Here is a 21,702-nt window from a genome sequence, read left to right as displayed (position 1 = left end):
CCGAAATGACTAGTTCTGATTCAGACAGAAAGAAAGAATGAGCTGATAGAGGAATGATTAGACATTTCCAAGTCAGCTTGCTGAGTGACTGAAATGCTATTTGCCCTCATCCCACATAGTAATAGAAGTTATCAGCCTGTTTCAGGGATTTGAAGAGACGGTTTGGTGTCAGGATCTTTAAGGCACTTCGAGCTGGGCAATCAATGGAGGTCTTGCCTCTCTACAACTGGAGGAACATGGCTCCATTCTGTGCCTTGTACACGATGCACGACAGTGACCTGCCCAAGCTTCTGTGACACTGCATTAGAAGTCTGCAGCTTTGACCACCCAGGAGAAGGACAGGACCACTTACAAATTTCCCTCCACTTCACATAACAGTTGGCATGGAAGATAGGTTATTCTGGGAGTGTTCACAACATGGGCAGCGGCTCCTCAAGAAGGCAGCTCAGCCTTCTTTAGCGCAAATGAGCAATAAATTCAGATCCTGCCATTGATTGCCAAATCTTGTGAATGCACTAAGGATAATAATTAAATTTAAAATATAGTTCCTGCCAAAGTTAGAGGTCAGGTGAATTTGATGATGAGAATCAGGCTGCGATACTCTCTAGAGTAACACATACAAAACGTTAGCAGGTCTCAGCCCAAACCGTCAACTCTTTGTTCCTCCAGTATACGTTGCTCTGGATTTCCAGCATTCTCAGAATCTTTTGTGTTTATGATTCCTTATGAAGAATGACCAGGAAAATTGGTTCAGGCTGTATTTTTGGATGAAAGCCACCTGTTTCAGCGTGTCACATTTCTCCAGCTCCCTTAGCAGTCTCCATTCCTACACACTGCTGCTTGTGGTCTGTTTGATTTCCGTCCTATATAGTCTCAAAGCCAGCCAGTGGTGGTACAGTGCAGTGTGTTGATAGCGATGGGGGGAGGCAGTCAATAATGCAGAAAACAATCAGAAGGAGCTCACATCTTATCAAACAAAATATCTCTGTAATAGTAGAAAGAACTGGTCAGGCAGCGACTGTGGACAGATAAACAAGGTTAATGTTGCAAGGAGGCGGGTTTTCATCAAAACTAGTAAAAACTGAAAATTGAAAAGAAAGGGGAGTAGAATAAAGGGAATGCCTGTGACCCAGAGCAGCTGAATGAGGTAAATGGTGGTGCAGACTAAGAGAAGATGGCAGAGGTTTGTGAAACTGTTTGGAAGAGGTGGAGATAGATATATGAGGGCAAAGCGGTTAGGGATTCAAATATGCTGGAAATGTGCAATGCAGAGTGCAATATCTGCTGGAAATCTAGAAGAGAATGCTGGAAATACCAATGAGATATATCAGCAACTATGGAAAGGAAAGAACTGATCTTCCGGGTTATTGATTCTTTATCTGAAGTGGCCAGATCATAAACAAGCTGGACACGCCTTGTAATCTGAAATTCAATATGAAATCCTAACAGCTGTGAAGTGCCTAGTCTGACGATGACATGTGGTTTGTTGAGCCTGGCTTGTTCTTTGTTAGAACAGAGTCAAAGTACAAGGGGTCTGATTGAAAGTGGGATGGAGATTTGAAAGCACCTTTGAGGACTCCAGAACGAGGGGTCACAGTTTGAGGATAAAGGGGAAGCCTTTTAGGACCGAGATTAGGAAAAACTTCTTCACACAGAGAGTGGTGAATCTGTGGAATTCTCTGCCACAGGAAACAGTTGAGGCCTGTTCATTGGCTATATTTAAGCGGGAGTTAGATATGGCCCTTATGGCTAAAGGAATCAGGGGGTATGGGGGGAAGGCTGGTGCAGGGTTCTGAGTTGGATGATCAGCCATGATCATACTGAATGGCGGTGCAGGCTCGAAGGGCCGAATGGCCTACTCCTGCACCTATTTTCTATGTTTCTATGACTGAACAGAGATTTTGTTTGAAATTATCATCCAGCCCATGCTTCCTTTCTCCAGTGCAGAGGAGACAACAATATGAGAACTGAATGAAGTACGGTACACCAAACTGGGTCATTCCATTTGGTGGTTATGATATTGCTTGACTCACACATCTGCCCAATGTAACATTTACACTGTGATGAAGAAAATTGTTAGCTTTCTCAATGACAAAAAAGTAACAAAACATCTTCATCATGTTCAATATTATCATTCAGACCTACAAGAAAATAGACAAGCAAAATATATATATCTCTCTAAGAAATTTTCTTAAATTTGCTATTTGGTATACTCTAAACAAGGAAGTAAACATGAAAGAAGATTAATAGACGTAGTCATAACTGTAGGGAATGTTAATTCATCGAACATTAAAAATGTAGGTTAGTAGTCTTAAAATATGTTAAGGAACAGATTATACCACGAAAAGGGTATTTTAATCAATTCCAAAACAAATATGACATTTTAAAGTTGTGCTTATTTTGTTACTTACCGGCTGGAATTAAGAAGAAGGAAACCAATGGAACATAGAGCATAGAACATAGAACATAGAATAGTACAGCACAGTACAGGCCCTTCGGCCCACAATGTTGTGCCGACCCTCAAACCCTGCCTCCCATATAACCCCCCACCTTAAATTCCTCCATATACCTGTCTAGTAGACTCTTAAATTTCACTAGTGTATCTGCCTCCACCACTGACTCAGGCAGTGCATTCCACACACCAAACACTCTCTGAGTAAAAAACCTTCCTCTAATATCCCCCTTCAACTTCCCACCCCTTACCTTAAAGCCATGTCCTCTTGTATTGAGCAGTGGTGCCCTGGGGAAGAGGCGCTGGCTATCCACTCTATCTATTCCTTTTATTATTTTGTACACCTCTATCATGTCTCCTCTCATCCTCCTTCTCTCCAAAGAGTAAAGCCCTAGCTCCCTTAATCTCTGATCATAATGCATACTTTCTAAACCAGGCAGCATCCTGGTAATTCTCCTCTGCACCCTTTCCAATGCTTCCACATCCTTCCTATAGTGAGGTGACCAGAACTGGACACAGTACTCCAAGTGTGGTCTAACCTGTGTTTTATAGAGCTGTATCATTACATCGCGACTCTTAAACTCTATCCCTCGACTTATGAAAGCTAACACCCCATAAGCTTTCTTAACTACCCTATCCACCTGTAAGGCAACTTTCAGGGATCAGTGGACATGTACCCTGAGATCCCTCTGCTCCTCCACACTGCCAAGTGTTACGTACCCCACAACTGGGTTGCCAAACCAGCAGAAATGGATCACTCAGTTGGAGTCTGGAGTACTAGAACTAAGAAAGTTTTATTAAAGAAACAAGCAACACAGTAATCGAAAGGATAATAAATGCAACAGTTCAGCGATGATAAACACACATGTGCACAGAATTAAGATAACAGCATCAATCAAGCTCTATCGTTGTCTAGGGGTAAATGACCAAATTTCAAAGTGACTCAAAGTTCAGTCCAGTTTAGTAGTTCAGTTCGCAGTAATCGTTGCCATGGCGATGGACAACGTGGGGGGAGAGAGAGAGAGAACAGGAACAACTGATCATTCAGACACGGCTTCACTCACAGACCGGCGATATGGCTCACAAGCAGCTTTTGGGCAGGTCCTTGGTGATGTCACCTGAGGTCACCGACTGTGACCCCTCCTCCAGATGCGGTCGATCCTCTGCAGTGAACCCGGCACCCAGGCAAGGGCGGACACACACCGGGTTCCCGCTGATCATACCTTTCCACCCTGGCCGTTGTCTGGTACTTTCCACCGACTCGTGAGAGGCGTACCGCTTCCAGGGTCTCGTTACCTCGGGTGGCGTGTGTCTCCTGCCTTAGCGAACCTGTCCCTTTTTATCCCCCTGCTGGGGTATTGCCTGTCCATCACTTCAAACAGTTCAGGGTTCAAAGGGGGAGCCGCTCCAGACAGCTCTCTACACATCTCCAGGCGCTGTTTCATTGTGTCCCTTATCTCTCTCTTGAGGACAGGTGGCAGACCAACTGCTGATCACACAGGACAGCTAACATCTTATCTATGTGTATTCATCACACAAGTACCCTGCCATCTACTTTGTACTCTACCTTGGAGTTTGTCCTTCCAAAGTGTACCATCTCACACTTCTCTGGGTTGAACTCCATCTGCCACTTCTCAGCCCACTTCTGCATCCTATCAATGTCTCTCTGTAATCTTCGACAATCCTCTGCACTCCTACAACACCACCAACCTATGTGTCGTCTGCAAACTTGCCAACCCACCCTTCTACCCCAACATCCAGGTCGTTAATAAAAATCACGAAAAGTAGAGGTCCCAGAACTGATCCTTTTGGGACACCACTAGTCACAACCATCTAATCTGAATGTACTCCCTCCACCACGACCCTCTGCCTTCTGCAGGCAAGCCAATTCTGAATCCACCTGTCCAAACCTTCCTGGATTCCATGTCTTCTGACTTTCTGAATAAGCCTACCGTGTGGAACCATGTCAAATGCCTTACTAAAATCCATGTATATCACATCCACTGCACTACCCTCATCTATATACCTGGACACCTCCTCAAAGAACTCTATCAGGCTTGTTAGACACGATCTGCCCTTCACAAAGCTATGCTGACTGTCCCTGATCAGACCATGATTCTCTAAATGCCCAGAGATCCTATCTCTAAGAATCTTTTCCAACAGCTTTCCCAACACAGACGTAAGGCTCACTGGTCTATAATTACCCGGACTATCCCTACTACCTTTTTTGAACAAAGGGACAACATTCGCCTCCCTCCAATCCTCCGGTACCATTCCCGTGGACAACGAGGACATAAAGATCCTAGCCAGAGGCTCAGCAATCTCTCCACTCACCTCGTGGAGCAGCCTGGGGAATATTCCATCAGGCTCCAGGGACTTATCCATCCTAATGAATTTTAACAACTCCAACACCTCCTCTGCCTTAATATCAACATGCTCCAGAACATCAACCTTACTCATATTGTCCTCACCGTCATCACATTCCCTCTCATTGGTGAATACCGAAGAGAAGTATTCATCGAGGACCTCACTCGCTTCCACAGCCTCCAGGCACACCTTCCCATCTGTATTTCTCATTGGTCCTACCTTCACTCCTGTCATCCTTTTGTTCTTCACATAATTGAAGAATGCCTTGGGGTTTTCCTTTATCCTACTCACCAAGGCCGTCTCATGCCTCCTTCTTGCTCTTCTCAGCCCTTTCTTAAGCTCCTTTCTTGCTTCCCTATATTGCTCAATAGACCCATCTGATCCTTGCTTCATAAACCTCATGTATGCTGCCTTCTTCCACCTGACTAGATTTTCCACCTCACTTGTCACCCATGGTTCCTGCTCCCTACCATTCTTAATCTTCCTCACCGGTACAAATTTATCCCTAACATCCTGCAAGAGATCTCTAAACATCGACCACATGTCCATAGTACATTTCCCTGCAAAAACATCATCCCAATTCACACCCGCAATTTCTAGCCTTATAGCCTCATAATTTGCCCTTCCCCAATTAAAAAGTTTCCTGTCCTCTCTGATTCTATCCTTTTCTATGATAATGCTAAAGGCCAGGGAGCGGTGGTCACTGTCCCCCAGATGCTCACCCATTGACAGATCTGTGACCTGACCTGGTTCGTTACCTCGTACGAGATCTAGTATGGCATTCCCCCTATTCGGCCTGTAGAGCAAATAGAGCATACTTCAGCAACTTCATTGCCTCTTCTTTTGATCACAGCAAAGGTACTTGTAATTTAGCATACACTCAGAGGGATGTGGTTTGTTCAGTTGTTTGCCACCTTAGTGAATCTGAACTTAATAATCTCTCACTTAAGGAACCATTCTAATTATGAGTAGCCACATGACACATTCAAGACTAACGTGAAGTCCAACAAATTTCAGTGACAGGCAATTAGGTTTTCATAAAAATCTTGTTAAAATTTTGGAACCTGCTACTTTATATTCTATTGTCAATTCCATTGAAGTATTCTGATAACATCAAGGATTTGCAGGATTGGGATCCTGCACTGAATACTGACTAAATGATGTCAAAAATGAATATTAAACTTAAGGGTACATGAAGAGAATATGTACTTTAAAGAGGATTACTTTAAAATGTGGTCAGTCTAAAGTAAATTAGAGGAAAATAATTGAATGTAAGTTTATTTTAATGGCTCAGATTGTCTAACGGAATACTGTATCTGCCATTTACTAGATGCCTGCTCATTAGTATTGATGAATCTGCTGAACTCCTGACTGAGTTTGACAAACTGATCCCATGGGGGCTGCTGTACAAGTCAATACTGTACTTCCGACTGGCTGGGATTGCCACCTGACTATTCATCAGTTTACTTCAATCCTGCTGGTAAAACTTTCCATCAATCTGCTGCAGCAACAAATACGACTGGAATACAATCAACATAGTTGTTACTAATTATATCAACATGTACCCTGCTGTCCAGTTGCATGTCGTGATTAAAGGTTAAAGAAGTGTGAACTGATTCTTGCCCATGGATTTCATTGTTTGTTTCACTATTTCAATAACAATTGATAATTTCACTCAGCACTTTAAGGGGAGATTTACAATGTGATACAGAAATATTTTAATGAAAATTTGTCACCAGCTTAATATTAGCTGATCATTACTAACTTTGTTTAGAAAATTGAATTAATGTATCAGCCAGAGCCATTTCAAACACTTCAGACAGAACTTTGTATACACTCTGTGGCCACTTTATTAGGTACACCCATACACCTGCTCATTAATGCAAATACCTGATCAGCCAATCATGTAGAAATATAGAAAACCTACAGCACAATACAGGCCCTTCAGCCCACAAAGCTGTGCCGAACATGTCCTTACCTTAGAAATTACCTATGGTTACCCATAGCCCTCTATTTTTCTGAGCTCCATGTACCTGTCCAGGAGTCTCTTAAAAGATCCTATTGTTTCCACCTCCACGACCGTGGCTGGCAGCCCATTCTATGCACTCACCACTCTCTGCATAAGCAACTTAACCCTGACATCTCCCCTGTACCTACTTCCAAGCACCTTAAAACTGTGCCCTCCCGTGCTAGGCATTTCAGCCCTGGGAAAAGGCCTCTGACTATCCACACGATCAATGTCTCTCATCATCTTATAAGCAACTCAATGCATAAAAGCATGTAGATATGGTCAAGAGGTTCAGTTGTTCAGACCAAACATCAGAATGTGATTCAGGGAAGAAATGTGATTGAAGTGACTTTCGCCATGGGATAATTTTTGGTGCCATACAGGGTGGTATGAGTATTTCAGAAACTCCTGACTTCCTGGGTTTTCATGCAGAACATTCTCTAGAGTTTACAGAGAATGGTATAAGAAACAAAAAAGAAACAGCCAGTGAGCAGCAGTTCTGTGAATAAAAACACCTTGCTAATGACTGAGGACAGAGGAGAATGACCAGACTGGCTCAGGCTGACAGGTTAAGAGGCAGTACCTCAGATAACCACACAATAGTAGTGTGCAGAAGAACAAAAGTGCTCAACACATTGAATCTTGAAGTGGAAGTATTTAATAAAGTGGCCACTGCAATATGATATCAACATTAAAATATATAAAATGTACAAGTAATGCATGAATTTAGATAGTTCATGCAGATCAATTTATGTACATAATCTTTTTTTTTCTCTCAAATGGTTTAATACTGTATTCTATTGACCTCACACACACAGCGTCACTACCATTCCTCCCACCGTTATCACTCCCTGTACCAATAACATCCCATAACCAGGCATCACTATTTCACTACCACAGTCCTCAACAAAGGAACACTTCTCGTCCACCACCTTACATCCTCATTGCGTTATGAGTCCCAGAATGTGCCTGAAATCTGGTCCTTTCAGGTGACCCACTAACACCTCTTACAGGAGTGATGAAAAACGTTAGCAGAGATTGGATCATTTGGGAAGGCGGGGGCTTCTCACCAGTGGATAGTCTGGAGTTTCTGGTGGCATGGTGATGGAATTGTAAGGGTTCTGACTCACTGGAGGGAGGAAGGTCGAGAAGTTAATGTTTCAGCAACCGCCCAGTGCTCCATTATTCCAGGCCAGATAAGGTCTGGTATTTACCATTCAGTATCTTCTGCATCACCACAAAAAACATGTGTTTCTGAGTTATTAACAGAGCAAGTTATGTGAAGACGAAACTAACATAATGAATGAAAAGTTAATAGCTAACTGGTAGTGCCTGGTGGTAAATTGATTGGAATAGATGGATAGGGATTGTGACAGGAGTGCAGCAATGGATAAGGATAGGTGAAATAATTTTACGGGCCATCCCTGGGTTAAGAATAGGCTCTGTCTTTCAAAATGTCCTTATGCTGAATTTTTTCCTGACATCAGAAAATACAGACAAATTACTCAATATAGTAACTATACGCCCACAGTATTGTAGTAGATGGCAGCAAAAACATTTAAGACTCATAAGAACATTTAGTAAACGTGGAGAGGGGGAGAAAACTAGTTCTGCCTTTCAAAGGAACAAACGTTGGTATATACATCGAGCTCTGAAATTACTAACATTGGGGGAGCTCGCTCATGGCAGTGGGATTCCTGTGTCAGGCATACATAATCCAGGGTTATTCTAACTGCTGTCTAGCAATAACTCTGGAAGGCTGTGAATTTGCAAACAGGATCTGTGTGGGTCTGATTGCTGTTTACATCAACGGTACAGAGATGGAGGTAGAACATAGAATATAGAACAGTACAGCACAGGAACAGGCTGTTTGCCCCCCAGTGGTTTGGCTGAACCAGCTAAAGAGAAAATCAGAAACATCCAAGCACTAATCCCTCCTACCTGCACAATGTCTGTATCCCATTATCTTCCTCACATTCATATGCCTATCTAAACATCTCTTCAAAGCCTCTAACGTATTGGCCTCAACCAGGCAGCGCATTCCAGGCATCCACCACTCTCTGAGAAATAGCTTACCCCTCACATCCTCTTTCAATCTAGCCCTCTTATCTTCTTGCATGCCCTTTGGTATGAGACGTTTCAAACGTGGAAACAGATACTCCCTGTCTACTCTAGCTATGCCTCTCAGAATCTTATAAACCTCTATCAGGACATGGAGCAACCTCTCTCCGCTGAACATTGATGACTCCTCCGTAGAGATTGTTAAGAGCAGCAAATTTCTTGGTGTTCACCTAGTGGAGAATCTCATCTAGTCCCTAAACACCAGCTCCATAACAAAGAAAGCCCAGCAGCGTCTCTACTTTCTGCGAAGGTTGAGAAAAGTCCATCTCCCACCCCCCATCCTCACCACATTCTACAGAGGTTGTATTGAGAGCATCCTGAGCAGCTGCATCACCGCCTGGTTCAGAAATTGCACCATCTTGGATCGCAAAACCCTGCAGCAGATAGTGAAGACAGCTGAGAAGATCATCGGGGTCTCTCTTCCTGCCATTACAGACATTTACACCACACGCTGCATCTGTAAAGCAAACAGCATTATGAAGGACCCCACGCAACACTCATACAAACTCTTCTCTCTCTTGCCATCTGGCGAAAGCACCGAAGTATTAAGGGTCTCACGACCAGACTATGTAACAGTTTCTCCCCTGAGCCATCAGACTCCTCAATACCCAGAGCCTGGACTGATACCAACCTACTGCCCTCTACTGTACCTATTGTCTTGTTTATTATTTATTGTAATGCCTGCACTGTTTTGTGCACTATATGCAGTCCTGGGTAGGTCTGTAGTTTAGTGTAGTTTTGTGTTGTTTTACGTAGTTCAGTGTAGATTTTGTATTGTTCATGTAGCACCATGGTCCTGAAAAACATTGTCTCGTTTTTACTGTGTACTGTCCCAGCAGTTATGGCCGAAGTGACAGTAAAAAGTGACTTGACTTGACTTGACTTGACTTGACTTGAGATCAGATTATCAGGAAATCTAAGGCCTGAATGAACCCAATCCAATGGGAGGTAATGCCAACTGGAGGGCACTAAAAGGTCGAAAGTTTAAAGGGGGGAGTTTAAAGGAGATTTACAAGACAAGTCTTTTTAAACATCATAGTATGTGCCTGGAATGCTCTTCCAGTGGAGGTGATGGAAGGAGATATTATAGCAATGTTTCGGAGTCATTTGGACAGGCACATGAACAGGCAGACAATGAAGAGATGTGAACCGTCTGCAAGCAGATGTATAGTGTAAATTGACACCATGATCAGCACAGACTTAGTGGCCTGAGGACTTTGCTATTCTGCTTGTATATTCTGTGTAAGTGTCATGGTCATGAGAAAATTGTAGAAAGACATTGACTTTTAAAGGGGATCTGAGAGAAACATATTAGATAGTATGAAGAACAGAAAACTATGAAAAGATAACAGAGTGGCAGATGGTGATGTGGGAACAATCTGGTATCATTCAGGACTGGTGTCAATAACATTTCTGCATATTTTGTGAGATCATTCAAATGGTACAGGAACTGTGCTAAGGAGAGGGCAGCTATAAACAAAATGATAGTCTGGATGAGTGAAATGGCTTCACTGTATTTAAGCAATTTATAACCAGATTTAAAAGATACTTTTCATACTTGAATAATATAAAGTTTCAAAACTTTCATACCCAGACCTTGCCTACCACAGTAGTAAGGATATAGTAGCTGGCATTTCAGCTGGTGGACTACAATTCATAGAGTGTATTATTGATTGGAGGCATGAGTCTGATTCCCATCCTGCCAGATAGAGAGTTTAAGCTGCAAAAGTTATTGTAAAATGGCAGTTTCCTTCAGCTCTGGTGACCATAAAGTTGTCAAATCTCCATCAGAAATGATTCTGGTTCACTAATGTCCTTCAAGCAAAGGTGAACTGGCATCATTACCTGTTTGGGCCTGCTTGTGAGTCCAGACCACTGACAGGGTTGACTTTTAATTGGCTCTGGAGTTGGGCTGGGTAAGAGGGCAATTGGGAATGGACAATAAATCCCAGTTTTTCCAAGTGATGGTCACACTCTGTCCATCTCACCTAATCCATTTATCCAGTTTTATGACATTATCTCTAATCCTTCTGCACTCACTGGGCACAAGAGGAATGATAGCAAGGAGGAACTTGCATGAGTTTTCATGTTTCAAGGATTGAAGATGTTCCAAAGTGCTTCACAGTATTGTTCAGACACCAAATGAACACCTTATTCTTCTCTCAATAAGGCCATTGTCATTTTTCTGTCAACTTGAGGAGCTTATAAGAGTCTTAGTTCAACATCTCTTCCAAAAGTTGACACCACCAACAAGGGAACCCTTCATTTCTATTGCTCTGGACTGTTGGCCTGGTTTACTGACCCCAGGCTGATATACAAGTGAGTGAGAACGATTGTGTGAACTGGATTTTATCAGTTTAGATCCTGATCCTCTCCACAAGGATACAATTTCCAGGATCTGATTGTGGACGGTAGTCAGAAACAGGAAATCTGAAGAGATTCCATATGGTAGTTGTTCATTGGCATCAGTCCAATTACACTGGACTACAATTTTTTTCAAAAGTGTTGTCTCCTCAGAATTTATTTTTGTTTATGGTAGGCCGGTTGAAGCTGAACACAATATAATTTTAGACAAGCAGCAGACATAAAAGTTGCTGGTGAACGTAGCAGACCAGGCAGCATCTCTAGGAGGAAGTACAGTCGACGTTTCGGGCTGAGTCCCTTCGTCAGGATTAACTGAAAGAAGAGCTAGTAAAGAAGAACTAGAAGAGCTAGTAATTTTAGACTACGTACTTGTGTAATGTAGAAATTTAGAGAAACAAGAAACTAACTTTTATTGAATATAATGCATTTAATTGTATAATGATGCTGATGCTTTGTAATAGTTAACTAACCTAAAAACGTTCTGTGGATATTTTTCATTTATATTCAGTGTCTGAGGCTTCTCACTAAAGTGTCCAACAATAATCAGCCAATTGCCCAGATGCCATTTGTCAATGACCTGGTGAAAACTCAGTATGTTCATCACTGACAGCACCAGGATTTGCAGGAAGAAGTCTAAATGGGAATGCTGAAAATGAATCTTTAGTGACATATTGCACTTCATGGTTTTGTATGCTTGAAGCATGTTGTCAACCAACTATTCGTAGTTTGGTGCTCTGTAGTTGCCAACATTCTTGAATGAATTCCATGTGATTTTCTCTAGTCCCACTAGAAGTTCTTTGAATTGTCTGTAATTGATGACCTGTTTGATTCGTGGACCAACAAAATTAATCTTGGCATCAGCTATGCTGTCTTGAATAATGAATTGAATTAAAAATATAGGCTATTTCCAAAAAAATGGTGTGTGATAGGGAAATTTCATTATGATTTTCATGATCAGCAGCCCAAAATCCATAAGATGCACCCTGAAGTATTCAGGAACCAAAATATTTGACATCTAGTGTTATTGTCCCTTTCATTCCAAAAGTCCTATCCTCAGCTACCATCTCAGTCATGGATATTCCCATCTGCTCTTTACAATCTTCACAAATCTATGAACACATGGATGCCATCTATATTAATCCAGTGTAATAATATCATTTGGCCTTGGATTGTCAATATTTGAAAGTAAATGCAATAAAGTGGCATATTCAAATAATGTCTCTCGAATTTAGTGGTCTTTTAAGACATCATTTAGTATGCATTCACATAGGATCTAAATAAATATGTCCTGCATGTTATCAGGTTAGGCCAATGAAATGTAAAGAGATAGGCATCAAAATAAAAAGCAAACCCTTAGTGATACTCACAATATTTGCTGAAAATTTCTGGTTTGCTTTGACCCTGTCAGGTGATTTTCCATAACTGATATGGATTCAGATTAGAAAGATTAGCAAATCTTCACGTTCATTGGTGGTTGGGGGGTCACTAAAATAAAACCACTTCCCTCTAAGTTTATTATAAATTGAGCAATAACTTTGGTGTGATCACAGAAGAAACAATGATGGAAGCATCACTGTACAATCCGCTTGTTTTGTCAATTGTCATCTTCCTAGCTCCGGCGTGTAAGTAGCAAAATAAGGAATATTTAAGCACTTTATGTTGATGAAAGATTTTAGTTTAATTGATGATGCACATCATAAGCATAATTTGTGATAATCAATGTAAATTTTCAGTGATAGCTATATAAAAATTTATCTATATATATATATGGCAATAGATGTCTATCTCATTGCTTTTCCTTGTAATTTTATTTCTTACTTGGAGAGGACCACTATGTAAAATGTGGTTACAAAATTTCAATGTGCAACATGTCAAGCAGCATCTATGGAAGGAAGGAAATTGTAGAAGTTTCAGATTATTGTTTCTCCAGCCTGTGGCATCTGCTGTTTTTTGTGTCTCCTTGCTCTACTATCACTTTTACTTGCAAATCTACTTGATAATATTAAATTTTTAACTAAGTATTATTATCTTGAGGATTAATGAGGAGCTGTTGGATTTAATTCTGTTGGGTATAATTCCACGTGGTAGTCATGGACCCAAGCTATGCCTGCCTCTTGAAGAACAGTTAATGTTTGAAGCCTTCCCCGGTTACACTCCCTACCACTCCCTTCACTACATTGATGACTGCATTTGTGCAGCCGCATCACCATTGCACTTGTCAACTTTATCAAATTTGCCTCTAACTTCCAACCCGCCCTTAAATTCACTTGGGTCATTTGGCATCTTCCTCCCTTTTCTTGATCCATCTGTCTCCATCTCTGGAGACAGACTGTCAAACAAAATCTTTTACAAACCTGCCACTTCTGCATCCTATCAATGTCTCTCTGCAATCTTCGACAATCCTCTACACTATCCACAACACCACCAACCTTTGTGTTGTCTGCATACTTGCCAACCCACCCTTCTACCCCCAACAGCCAGGTGGTTAATAAAAATCACGAAAAGTAGAGGTTCCAGAATCAATCCTTGTGGGACACCACTAGTCAGAACCCTCCAATCCGAATGTACTCCCTCCACCACGACCTTCTGCTTTCTGCAGGCAAGCCAATTCTTAATCCACCTGGCCAAACTTCCCTGGATCCCATGCCTTCTGACTTTCTGAATGGAACCTTGTCAAATGCCTTACTAAAATCCATGTATATCACATCCACTGCACTACCCTCGTCTATATGCCTGGTCACCTCCTCAAAGAACTCTATCAGGCTTGCTAGACACGATCTGCCCTTCACAAAGCCATGCTGACTGTCGCTGATCAGATCATGATTCGCTAAATGCCCATCGATCCTATTTTTAAGAATATTTCCTAACAGCTTTCCCACCACAGACGTAAGGCTCCCTGGTCTATAATTACCCAGACTACCCTACTACCTTTTTTGAACAAGGGGACAACATTTGCCTCCCTCCAGTCCTCCGGTACCATTCCCGTGGACAACAAGTACATAAAGATCCTAGCCAGAGACTCAGCAATCTCTTCCCTCGCCTTGTGGAGCAAGCTGGGGAATATTCCTTCAGGCCCCGAGGACTTATCGGTCGTAATGTATTTTAACAACTCCAACACCTCCTCTCCCTTAATATCAACATGCTCCAGAACATCAACCTCACTCATATTGTCCTCACCGTCATCAAGTTCCCTCTCGCTGGTGAATACTGAAGAGAAGTATTCATTGAGGACCTCGCTCACTTCCACAGCCTCCAGGCACATCTTCCCACCTTTATCTCTAATCGGTCCTACCTTTACTCCTGTCATCCTTTTGTTCTTCACATAATTGAGGAATAACTTTGGGTTTTCCTTTACCCTACGTGTCAAGGCCTTCTCATGCCCCCCTTCTTGCTCTCCTCAGCCCCTTCTTAAACTCTTTTCTTGCTACCCTATATTCCTCAATAGATCCATCTGATCCTTGCTTCCTAAACCTCATGTATTCTGCCTTCTTCCACCTGACTAGATGTTCCACCTCACTTGTCACCCATGGTTCCTTCACCCTACCATTCTTTATCTTCCTCACCGGGACAAATTTATCCCTAACATCCTGCAAGAGATCTCTAAACATCGACCACATGTCCATAGTACATTTCCCTGCAAAAACATCATCCCAATTCACACCCGCAAGTTCTAGCCTTATAGCCTCATAATTTGCTCTTCCCCAATTAAAAATTTTCCTGTCCTCTCTGATTCTATCCTTTTCCATGATAATGTTAAAGGCCAGGGAGTGGTGGTCACTGTCCCCCAGATGCTCACCAGCTGAGAGATCTGTGAACTGACCCAGTTCGTTACCTAATACTAGATCTAGTATGGCATTCCCCCTAGTCAGCCTGTCAACATATTGTGACAGGAATCCGTCCTGGACACACTTAACAAACTCTGCTCCCTCTGAACCATTGGAACTAATCAGGTGCCAATCAATATTAGGGAAATTAAAGTCACCCATGATAAGAACCCTATTATTTTTGCACCTTTCCAAAATCTTCCTCCCAACCTGCTCCTTGGTATCTCTGCTGCTACCTGGAGGCCTATAGAATACCCCAATAGAGTAACTGCTCCCTTTCTGTTCCTGACTTCCACCCATACTGACTCAAAAGAGTATCCTGCTACATTACCCACCCTTTCTGTAGCTGTAATAGTATCCCTGACCAGTAATGCCACCCCTCCTGCCATTGCCCCCCTATCCCTTTTAAAGTACTAAAATCCAGGAATGTTGAGAATCCATTCCTGACCTGGTGCCAGCCAAGTCTCTGTAATGGCCACTACATCATAATTCCATGTATGTATCCAGGCTCTCAGTTCATCACCTTTGTTCCCGATGCTTCTTGCATTGAGGTACACACACTTTATCCCTTCTACCTTACTACTTTTACACCCTTCATTCTGCTTCTCTTTCCTCAAAGCCTCTTTATATGTTAGATCTGGCTTTACTCCATGCACTTCTTCCACTGCTCTATCGCTCTGGGTCCCATCCATCCCCCTTGCAAATTCGTTTAAACCCTCCCGATCGATGCCAGCAAACCTTCCTGCAAGGATATTGCTCCCTGTTGAGTTCAGGTGCAACCCATCCAATCTGTACATGTCCCACCTTCCCCAGAAGAGATCCCATTGATCCAAAAATCGAAAACCCTGCCCCCTGCACCAACTCCTCAGCCACATATTCAACTGCCACCTCCTCCAATTCTTACCATCACTATCACATAGCACTGGCAGCAATCCTGAGAACGACACCCTTGAGGTCCTGTTCTTCAGCCTTCTGTCTAGTTCCCAAAACTCACACTTCAGGACCTCATCCCTCTTCCTGCCTATGTCATTGGTCCCAACATGTATCACGACTTCTGTTTGCTTTCTCATACCAGGATGTCGTGCACCCGGTCAGAGACATCCCGGACCCTGGCACCCGGGAGGCAACAAACCATGCGGGTGTCCTTCTCATGTCCACAAAATCTCACGTCTGCTCCCCTGACTATAGAGTCTCTGATGATGACACCTCTCCTCTTCTCCGTTCCACCCTTCTGCACCAAAGGGTCAGAGTCAGTGCCGGAGGCCCTGCCACCGTGGTTCACCCCTGGTTGGTCATGGGGCTCAATATTTTATGTGCTCAAAATCAAAGGACAACTCCATATTTACAATGTCTGGACCATACTTTCTTTGAATTTGTACACAGACTTCACACTTCCCCATTTGCATGCACACCACAGACATCTGATTTTAATGAATTTTCTTCAACATTGCCTAGTCAGGGATTCATGGCTTTTAGGAACTCATTGTTCAGAGATGCACTCCAAATTAAATCCACAACACATATTCAGATACGAACACTTGTAACCAAAGTCATTTGTTAAATGTAAATGGCTAATCCCCTCGAACACCTTTGACACTTCTATTCCTGGGATGTGGTTTTGGGTTTCCTTCTGTCTACTATTGATGCTCCCCTCACACGAATCTCCTCCAATTCCTGTACTTCTGCACTCACCCCCTCTTCCCTCTGCCGTAATAGTGATAGAGTCCCTCTTGTCCTTGCCTACTAGCCCAACAGCCTCTGCATCCAACACATTATCCTCCGCAATGTTGACCATCGGGAAGGAAACCGACCACTAATCATATCTTTATATCCCCCTCCCCACCCCGCTTTCTACGGCGATCGATCCAGTGCCATATTGGCCTGAGTCCATTACTCTCTGCACCTTCTTACACTCTTGAATGATCGAATGGCTGTGCAAGGCATGATACAACTACTCTGGGGTTATCCCTGTCAAGGTTAATTAGGGATGGCTAATAATTGCCGGCATTGTCAGTGATGTTCACAACTTGAGTGTGAATAAACATGCATGTGAAATAAAATGTCAGTATCTTCTATATATTGCAGATCCCGGAGCTAAAATTATTGGAGGTCATGAAGTTGAACCGCATTCCAGACCTTATATGGCATCTCTCCAACTATATATCGGGAGTAGACAGTACGTTCCCTATTGCGGAGGTGCTTTGATCAGACCGAAATGGGTACTAACTGCAGCACACTGTGAAATGTACGCTATGTGATGAATGAATAAAAAAGTATTTTGTGATTAACATACAAGTGCTTAGCTCCCAATCCTAGCTTTCATAAAATAATTACTTTTACACTGTTGTCACATCGTCACTAATATGTGTATCACTGTATAACTGGCATTTATTTTTATCAGCACGTTTCAGTTTGAATGGTCAGATAAACACTCAGTGGGCACATTATTAGGTACCTCCTGTAGCTAAAAAAAGTGGCCGCTGAGTGTATGTTTATGGTCTTCTCCTGCGTAGCCCATCCACTTCAATGTTTGACATACTGTGAGTTCAGAGATGTTCTTCTGAACACCACTGTTGTAACGCGTGGTTATTTGAGTTACTGTCGACTTCCTGTCTGCTTGAACCACTCTGGCCATTCTCATCTTTCTCTCTCATCAACAAAGCATTTTTGCCTAAAGAACTTCTACTTACTGGATGCTTTTTCTTGTTTTTCACAACTATCACTGTAAAAGCTAGAGAATGTTATGCCCCAAAATCCCAGGAGACCAGCAGACACTCAAACCATCCCATTTGGCACCAGCAACCATTCCACGGTCAAATTCACTTAGATCACATTTCTTACCCATTCTGATATTTAGTCTGAACACAACTGAATCTCTTGACCACGTCTGCATGCTTTTATGGACTGAGTTGCTGCCACATGATTGGCTGATTGGATATTTGCATTGATGGCAGGTGTACAGGTGTATCTAATAAAGAGGTGACTGGATGTATGATACCTGTTCCACAACTAGATTTTAGCACTCTAAGTGTAGGAGTAATTTACAATCAGCTTGTCTGATGAACACCTTGAAACAATTTCAATCAGTATAGTCATGGCCCTTGCTTGGGCACTAATAGGCTTTTGGAATTTGCACATTAACTACCAAATATAATGTTGCTGAATTGTATATTTCTATAAAGTTTACTATTTGATTGTTGCCTTCCTGATGAATTTCTGTAAACTATTTTTTAAGCAAAGTGTGCTTAATTATCTTTATTTTTGATTGGTAACAGACCAATTGCATCAGGCCAGTTTCTTCAAGCAGTTCTTGGAAAACATTCTCTTTCAAACTTTGAGGAAAGTGGACAAAGACTGCGCATCATCAAACAGATTCCCTTTACAAAATACGACAAGAGGACTAAGAAAGATGATATCATGCTCCTGCAAGTATGAATTTTTTTCCCCATTCTTACGCAGTGTTTAAGATCTTCAATTTGCTTACTAGCAATGTTAACTTTACTGAACAATAACGGTTGAATGGTATTTGTGACTTGGGTGAGAATTACTGATTGTGGAGAATATTAGTATTGGCAATGATCCCTCCAATCCATCCAACAGTCTCTTTGATTCCCTTCCATCAGGCAGGAGGTTCTATAGAAATAGGACAAGAACTGTTAGGATGTGAAACAGCTTCTTCCCCTGGGCTGGAACATGACTGAACTCCCTGCCACCACTCAGGTCTCATCAGTTATGAAGCGCCAGTAACACGTACTGTTTACTTTTTAACTATGCAACTTATTATTTGTTAATTTAATTGTGGTAATATTACATCATGTGTTATGTGTATGAGGTACAGTATATGTACTGTGTTGTGACTGGTCAGGAGGAAGGTTGTTTCGCTTGGCTGAGTACAAGTGTACAATTGAATGACAATAAACTGAACTTGAACTTGAGCTGTCTAAGCCTGGGCAATGTCACAGTTAACCTTGTCCTTGACATAGAAAGGGGTAGTAAGTTAATTGGTCACATGGGTATAGTTGGGTGGCTGGGTTCATTGGGCCGGAAGAGCCTGTTACTGTGTTGTATCTTTATACTAAATTAAATATAAACTTTAATTACAAGTGTGAAAGATGCTAAGTTTAACTTATTGGAGTTTAGTTACTAACAAAGAAAGAGAGATAGTGAAGAACCTTCACAGTAGGATTAGTGCTTTATGACCCTCACCCACATCACAATGTTCATGACAAATTATCAATTACATCCTGAAATGTAATTGATATTCAATTTTATTGGTCATTTTTAATTGAGTCTCTGTCCCTTTGCTATTCTGAGAAAATGAAAGCAGATTATCTGCAAAGTACAGAATTCTGGAAAACAAAATATTTAAATAGATAAACTAACAAATATCTTCAGGAGTAAAGAGGTCATTCAAGATATTTTTCACTTTTAGGAGCACAAGTACATGAACTAAATGTTTTTGTGTCAACAGCTCGAGACTGCTGCAAAAATCAACCAGTACGTGAATGTACTCAACCTACCCAAAGGAGGAATCACTGACATGAAATCTGGAACAACGTGCACTGTGGCAGGATGGGGAAAAACAAAAATAAGCAATTACTCTGACACACTTCAAGAGGTGGAGGTCGAGGTAATTGGTCGCAGAAAATGCAACAGCAAGGATAATTACAATCATAGACCTGAAATAACCCAGGACATGATCTGTGCTGGTGACAGAAAAGGCAGAGCAGATTCTTGTCAGGTGAGTATGCTGTCTAGCCGCGTTATCAGTAACATTTCTATAAAGCTACTGGATTAAGTATAAAAACCCCAGTGATTCACTGGTGCCTTCTATAGATTGGAACTTTCCACCCTTCCTCAGTGTTATTCTGACTGACTCTTACCTGCTTTCTGAAGGACTACTCAGCTGAATTAAAAAAATCTTCAGAATGAGGTCCAGCATTACCTTAGGGAATCTAAAGGAAACTAGATTAGGCCATAAATGCAACACTTACAGGCAATGTCCACATCCCAAGGTGGATTAAAAAAGTAATAATCAGATAAGTAAATGTGTATGTGTTGATTATGGAGGAATCATTTTCTTGCATTTTCTACAATCTCATTCAAGGCCCTGAATTTAGATGTCAACATAACTCACTATGATTTCTCTACCATGAAACTTTGTCTACCGTCAGTGTGATGATGAAATGGGCAGATGCAAGATAACAGAGTCAATCCAGAGAAATGGAATGTGTTGATATGTCTAAAATGTAAAGAGAATTTATTCTAAATCATGTCAATTTGAAAATAAGGATCATGCTAGATCTAGTGCTCTGTCTGATCCTAACATCCAGTTGGGGACAGAGTGGATCAGTCTGGCTGACACTCTGTACCCATGAGGTGCCCTGTGAGGCAGGCCAGGCTCGGGATGCCGAGCAGAATCAGGAATTGGATCCTGAGGATTTGCCTCCATGAATATCCTGACAGCCTTCAACAGCTCACAGTGAACAATATCAGACATGATTAAAAACTACACAAGCATATTTAAAGAAAATTGTTTAAAGATAACTGATCATAATACAAAATGATTAAAACAGTTAAGATAAAGTAAATTTAATAGACTCACTTTCCGTTATTTAGTTATTTCACAGACCAGTGACTGCATTCAGTGAAGTAGGTTACTGTTCTTGTGTCAGCTAATTTGCTTAAAAGCAGGGGGGTCGGGTACAAAGTGAATCTGGCCAGATGCACGAGCTGGGTTCAGTGGAGAGTCGAGTGGCAGAGTGGACGGACGGCTACACCAGCATTTGACATCTGTTTCATTCTGAACTTTCACATTCCACCAGAATTTGAAGTCAAACTGAAGTACAGATTGTAGATGGCTGACAGTTTTAAAAGCAATGGCTAATTTAGGAATAAACTCAGTCCAGGCCATCAGAAACATTCCATGAAAAGACTCTTTGTGAGTCCAGTTACCTACATTTGCTCCTAAAGTAAACTCACACCTCCTCGGTACAGCTGGGCACAGATAATCATTTGTGATGTGATGTCAAACTGACAGTTTGCAGTCTGTCACTTTAGTGCTCAATTCTGCTCAATTATCACCTTCATCTTTTTCTCTCTCTTCCAGGGTGATTCAGGTGGCCCTTTGATATGCTGCAAAAAGTATACTGGGATTGTGTCCTTTGGCGGAAAAGACTGTACAGATCCCCAAAAGCCTGGGGTGTACACTTTACTAACAAAGAAATACATTGATTGGATTCGGTCTATAATCGGTTTACCACTGAAGGATGCTGAAGAGCTGTACTGAATAATCACAATCCTGCTTCACTCTGCTTTACTTACACTGATGCTCAGTTAATTGGCCTAGAGTGCCAGCTTGCTTCTATCCTTACCTTCTCTGCATAGCATAATATTTTACCGCAAAGTGCAATAAAAAAAAACTATGATTATCAAATTCCTCGCCTTGTGAAATTCCTGTCATCTGATGTAAGTTATGAAAGTGAACTGAACCACCTGTAGGTGACATTTTACACTAGCAGCAGTGATCTGCCCTTTTCTGCCTCTTCAGCCAGCTCTCTGGTGGC

The 21,702-nt window shown here is 41.9% G+C and overlaps 1 protein-coding gene across 1 annotated transcript; it reads left to right on the top strand.

Annotated features, from left to right (window-relative positions):
- The first annotated feature begins 12,873 nt into the window (after positions 1-12,873).
- LOC134343388 (granzyme K-like) lies at positions 12,874-21,449 on the top strand. The gene is made up of 5 exons (XM_063042090.1): positions 12,874-12,934; positions 17,222-17,381; positions 18,412-18,565; positions 19,608-19,877; positions 21,246-21,449. The coding sequence occupies exons 1-5, from the start codon at positions 12,874-12,876 to the stop codon at positions 21,423-21,425; spliced, it is 825 nt and encodes a 274-aa protein (XP_062898160.1). The 3' UTR covers positions 21,426-21,449.
- The last annotated feature ends 253 nt before the right edge of the window (positions 21,450-21,702 follow it).

This window comes from Mobula hypostoma, chromosome 3, assembly GCF_963921235.1.
Source record: "Mobula hypostoma chromosome 3, sMobHyp1.1, whole genome shotgun sequence".
Lineage (NCBI taxonomy): Eukaryota > Metazoa > Chordata > Chondrichthyes > Myliobatiformes > Myliobatidae > Mobula > Mobula hypostoma.
Note: the sequence above shows the minus strand (reverse complement) of the source record. Positions and strands in the feature narration are given on the sequence as shown.

Bases quoted from the DNA above. Each gene is read 5' to 3' on its own strand.
- LOC134343388 (XM_063042090.1), top strand. From the start codon at position 12,874: ATGGAAGCATCACTGTACAATCCGCTTGTTTTGTCAATTGTCATCTTC. The intron at 17,382-18,411 runs GTACGCTATGTG...GATTGGTAACAG, and splicing joins ACTGCAGCACACTGTGAAAT to ACCAATTGCATCAGGCCAGT. The intron at 18,566-19,607 runs GTATGAATTTTT...TTGTGTCAACAG, and splicing joins ATGATATCATGCTCCTGCAA to CTCGAGACTGCTGCAAAAAT.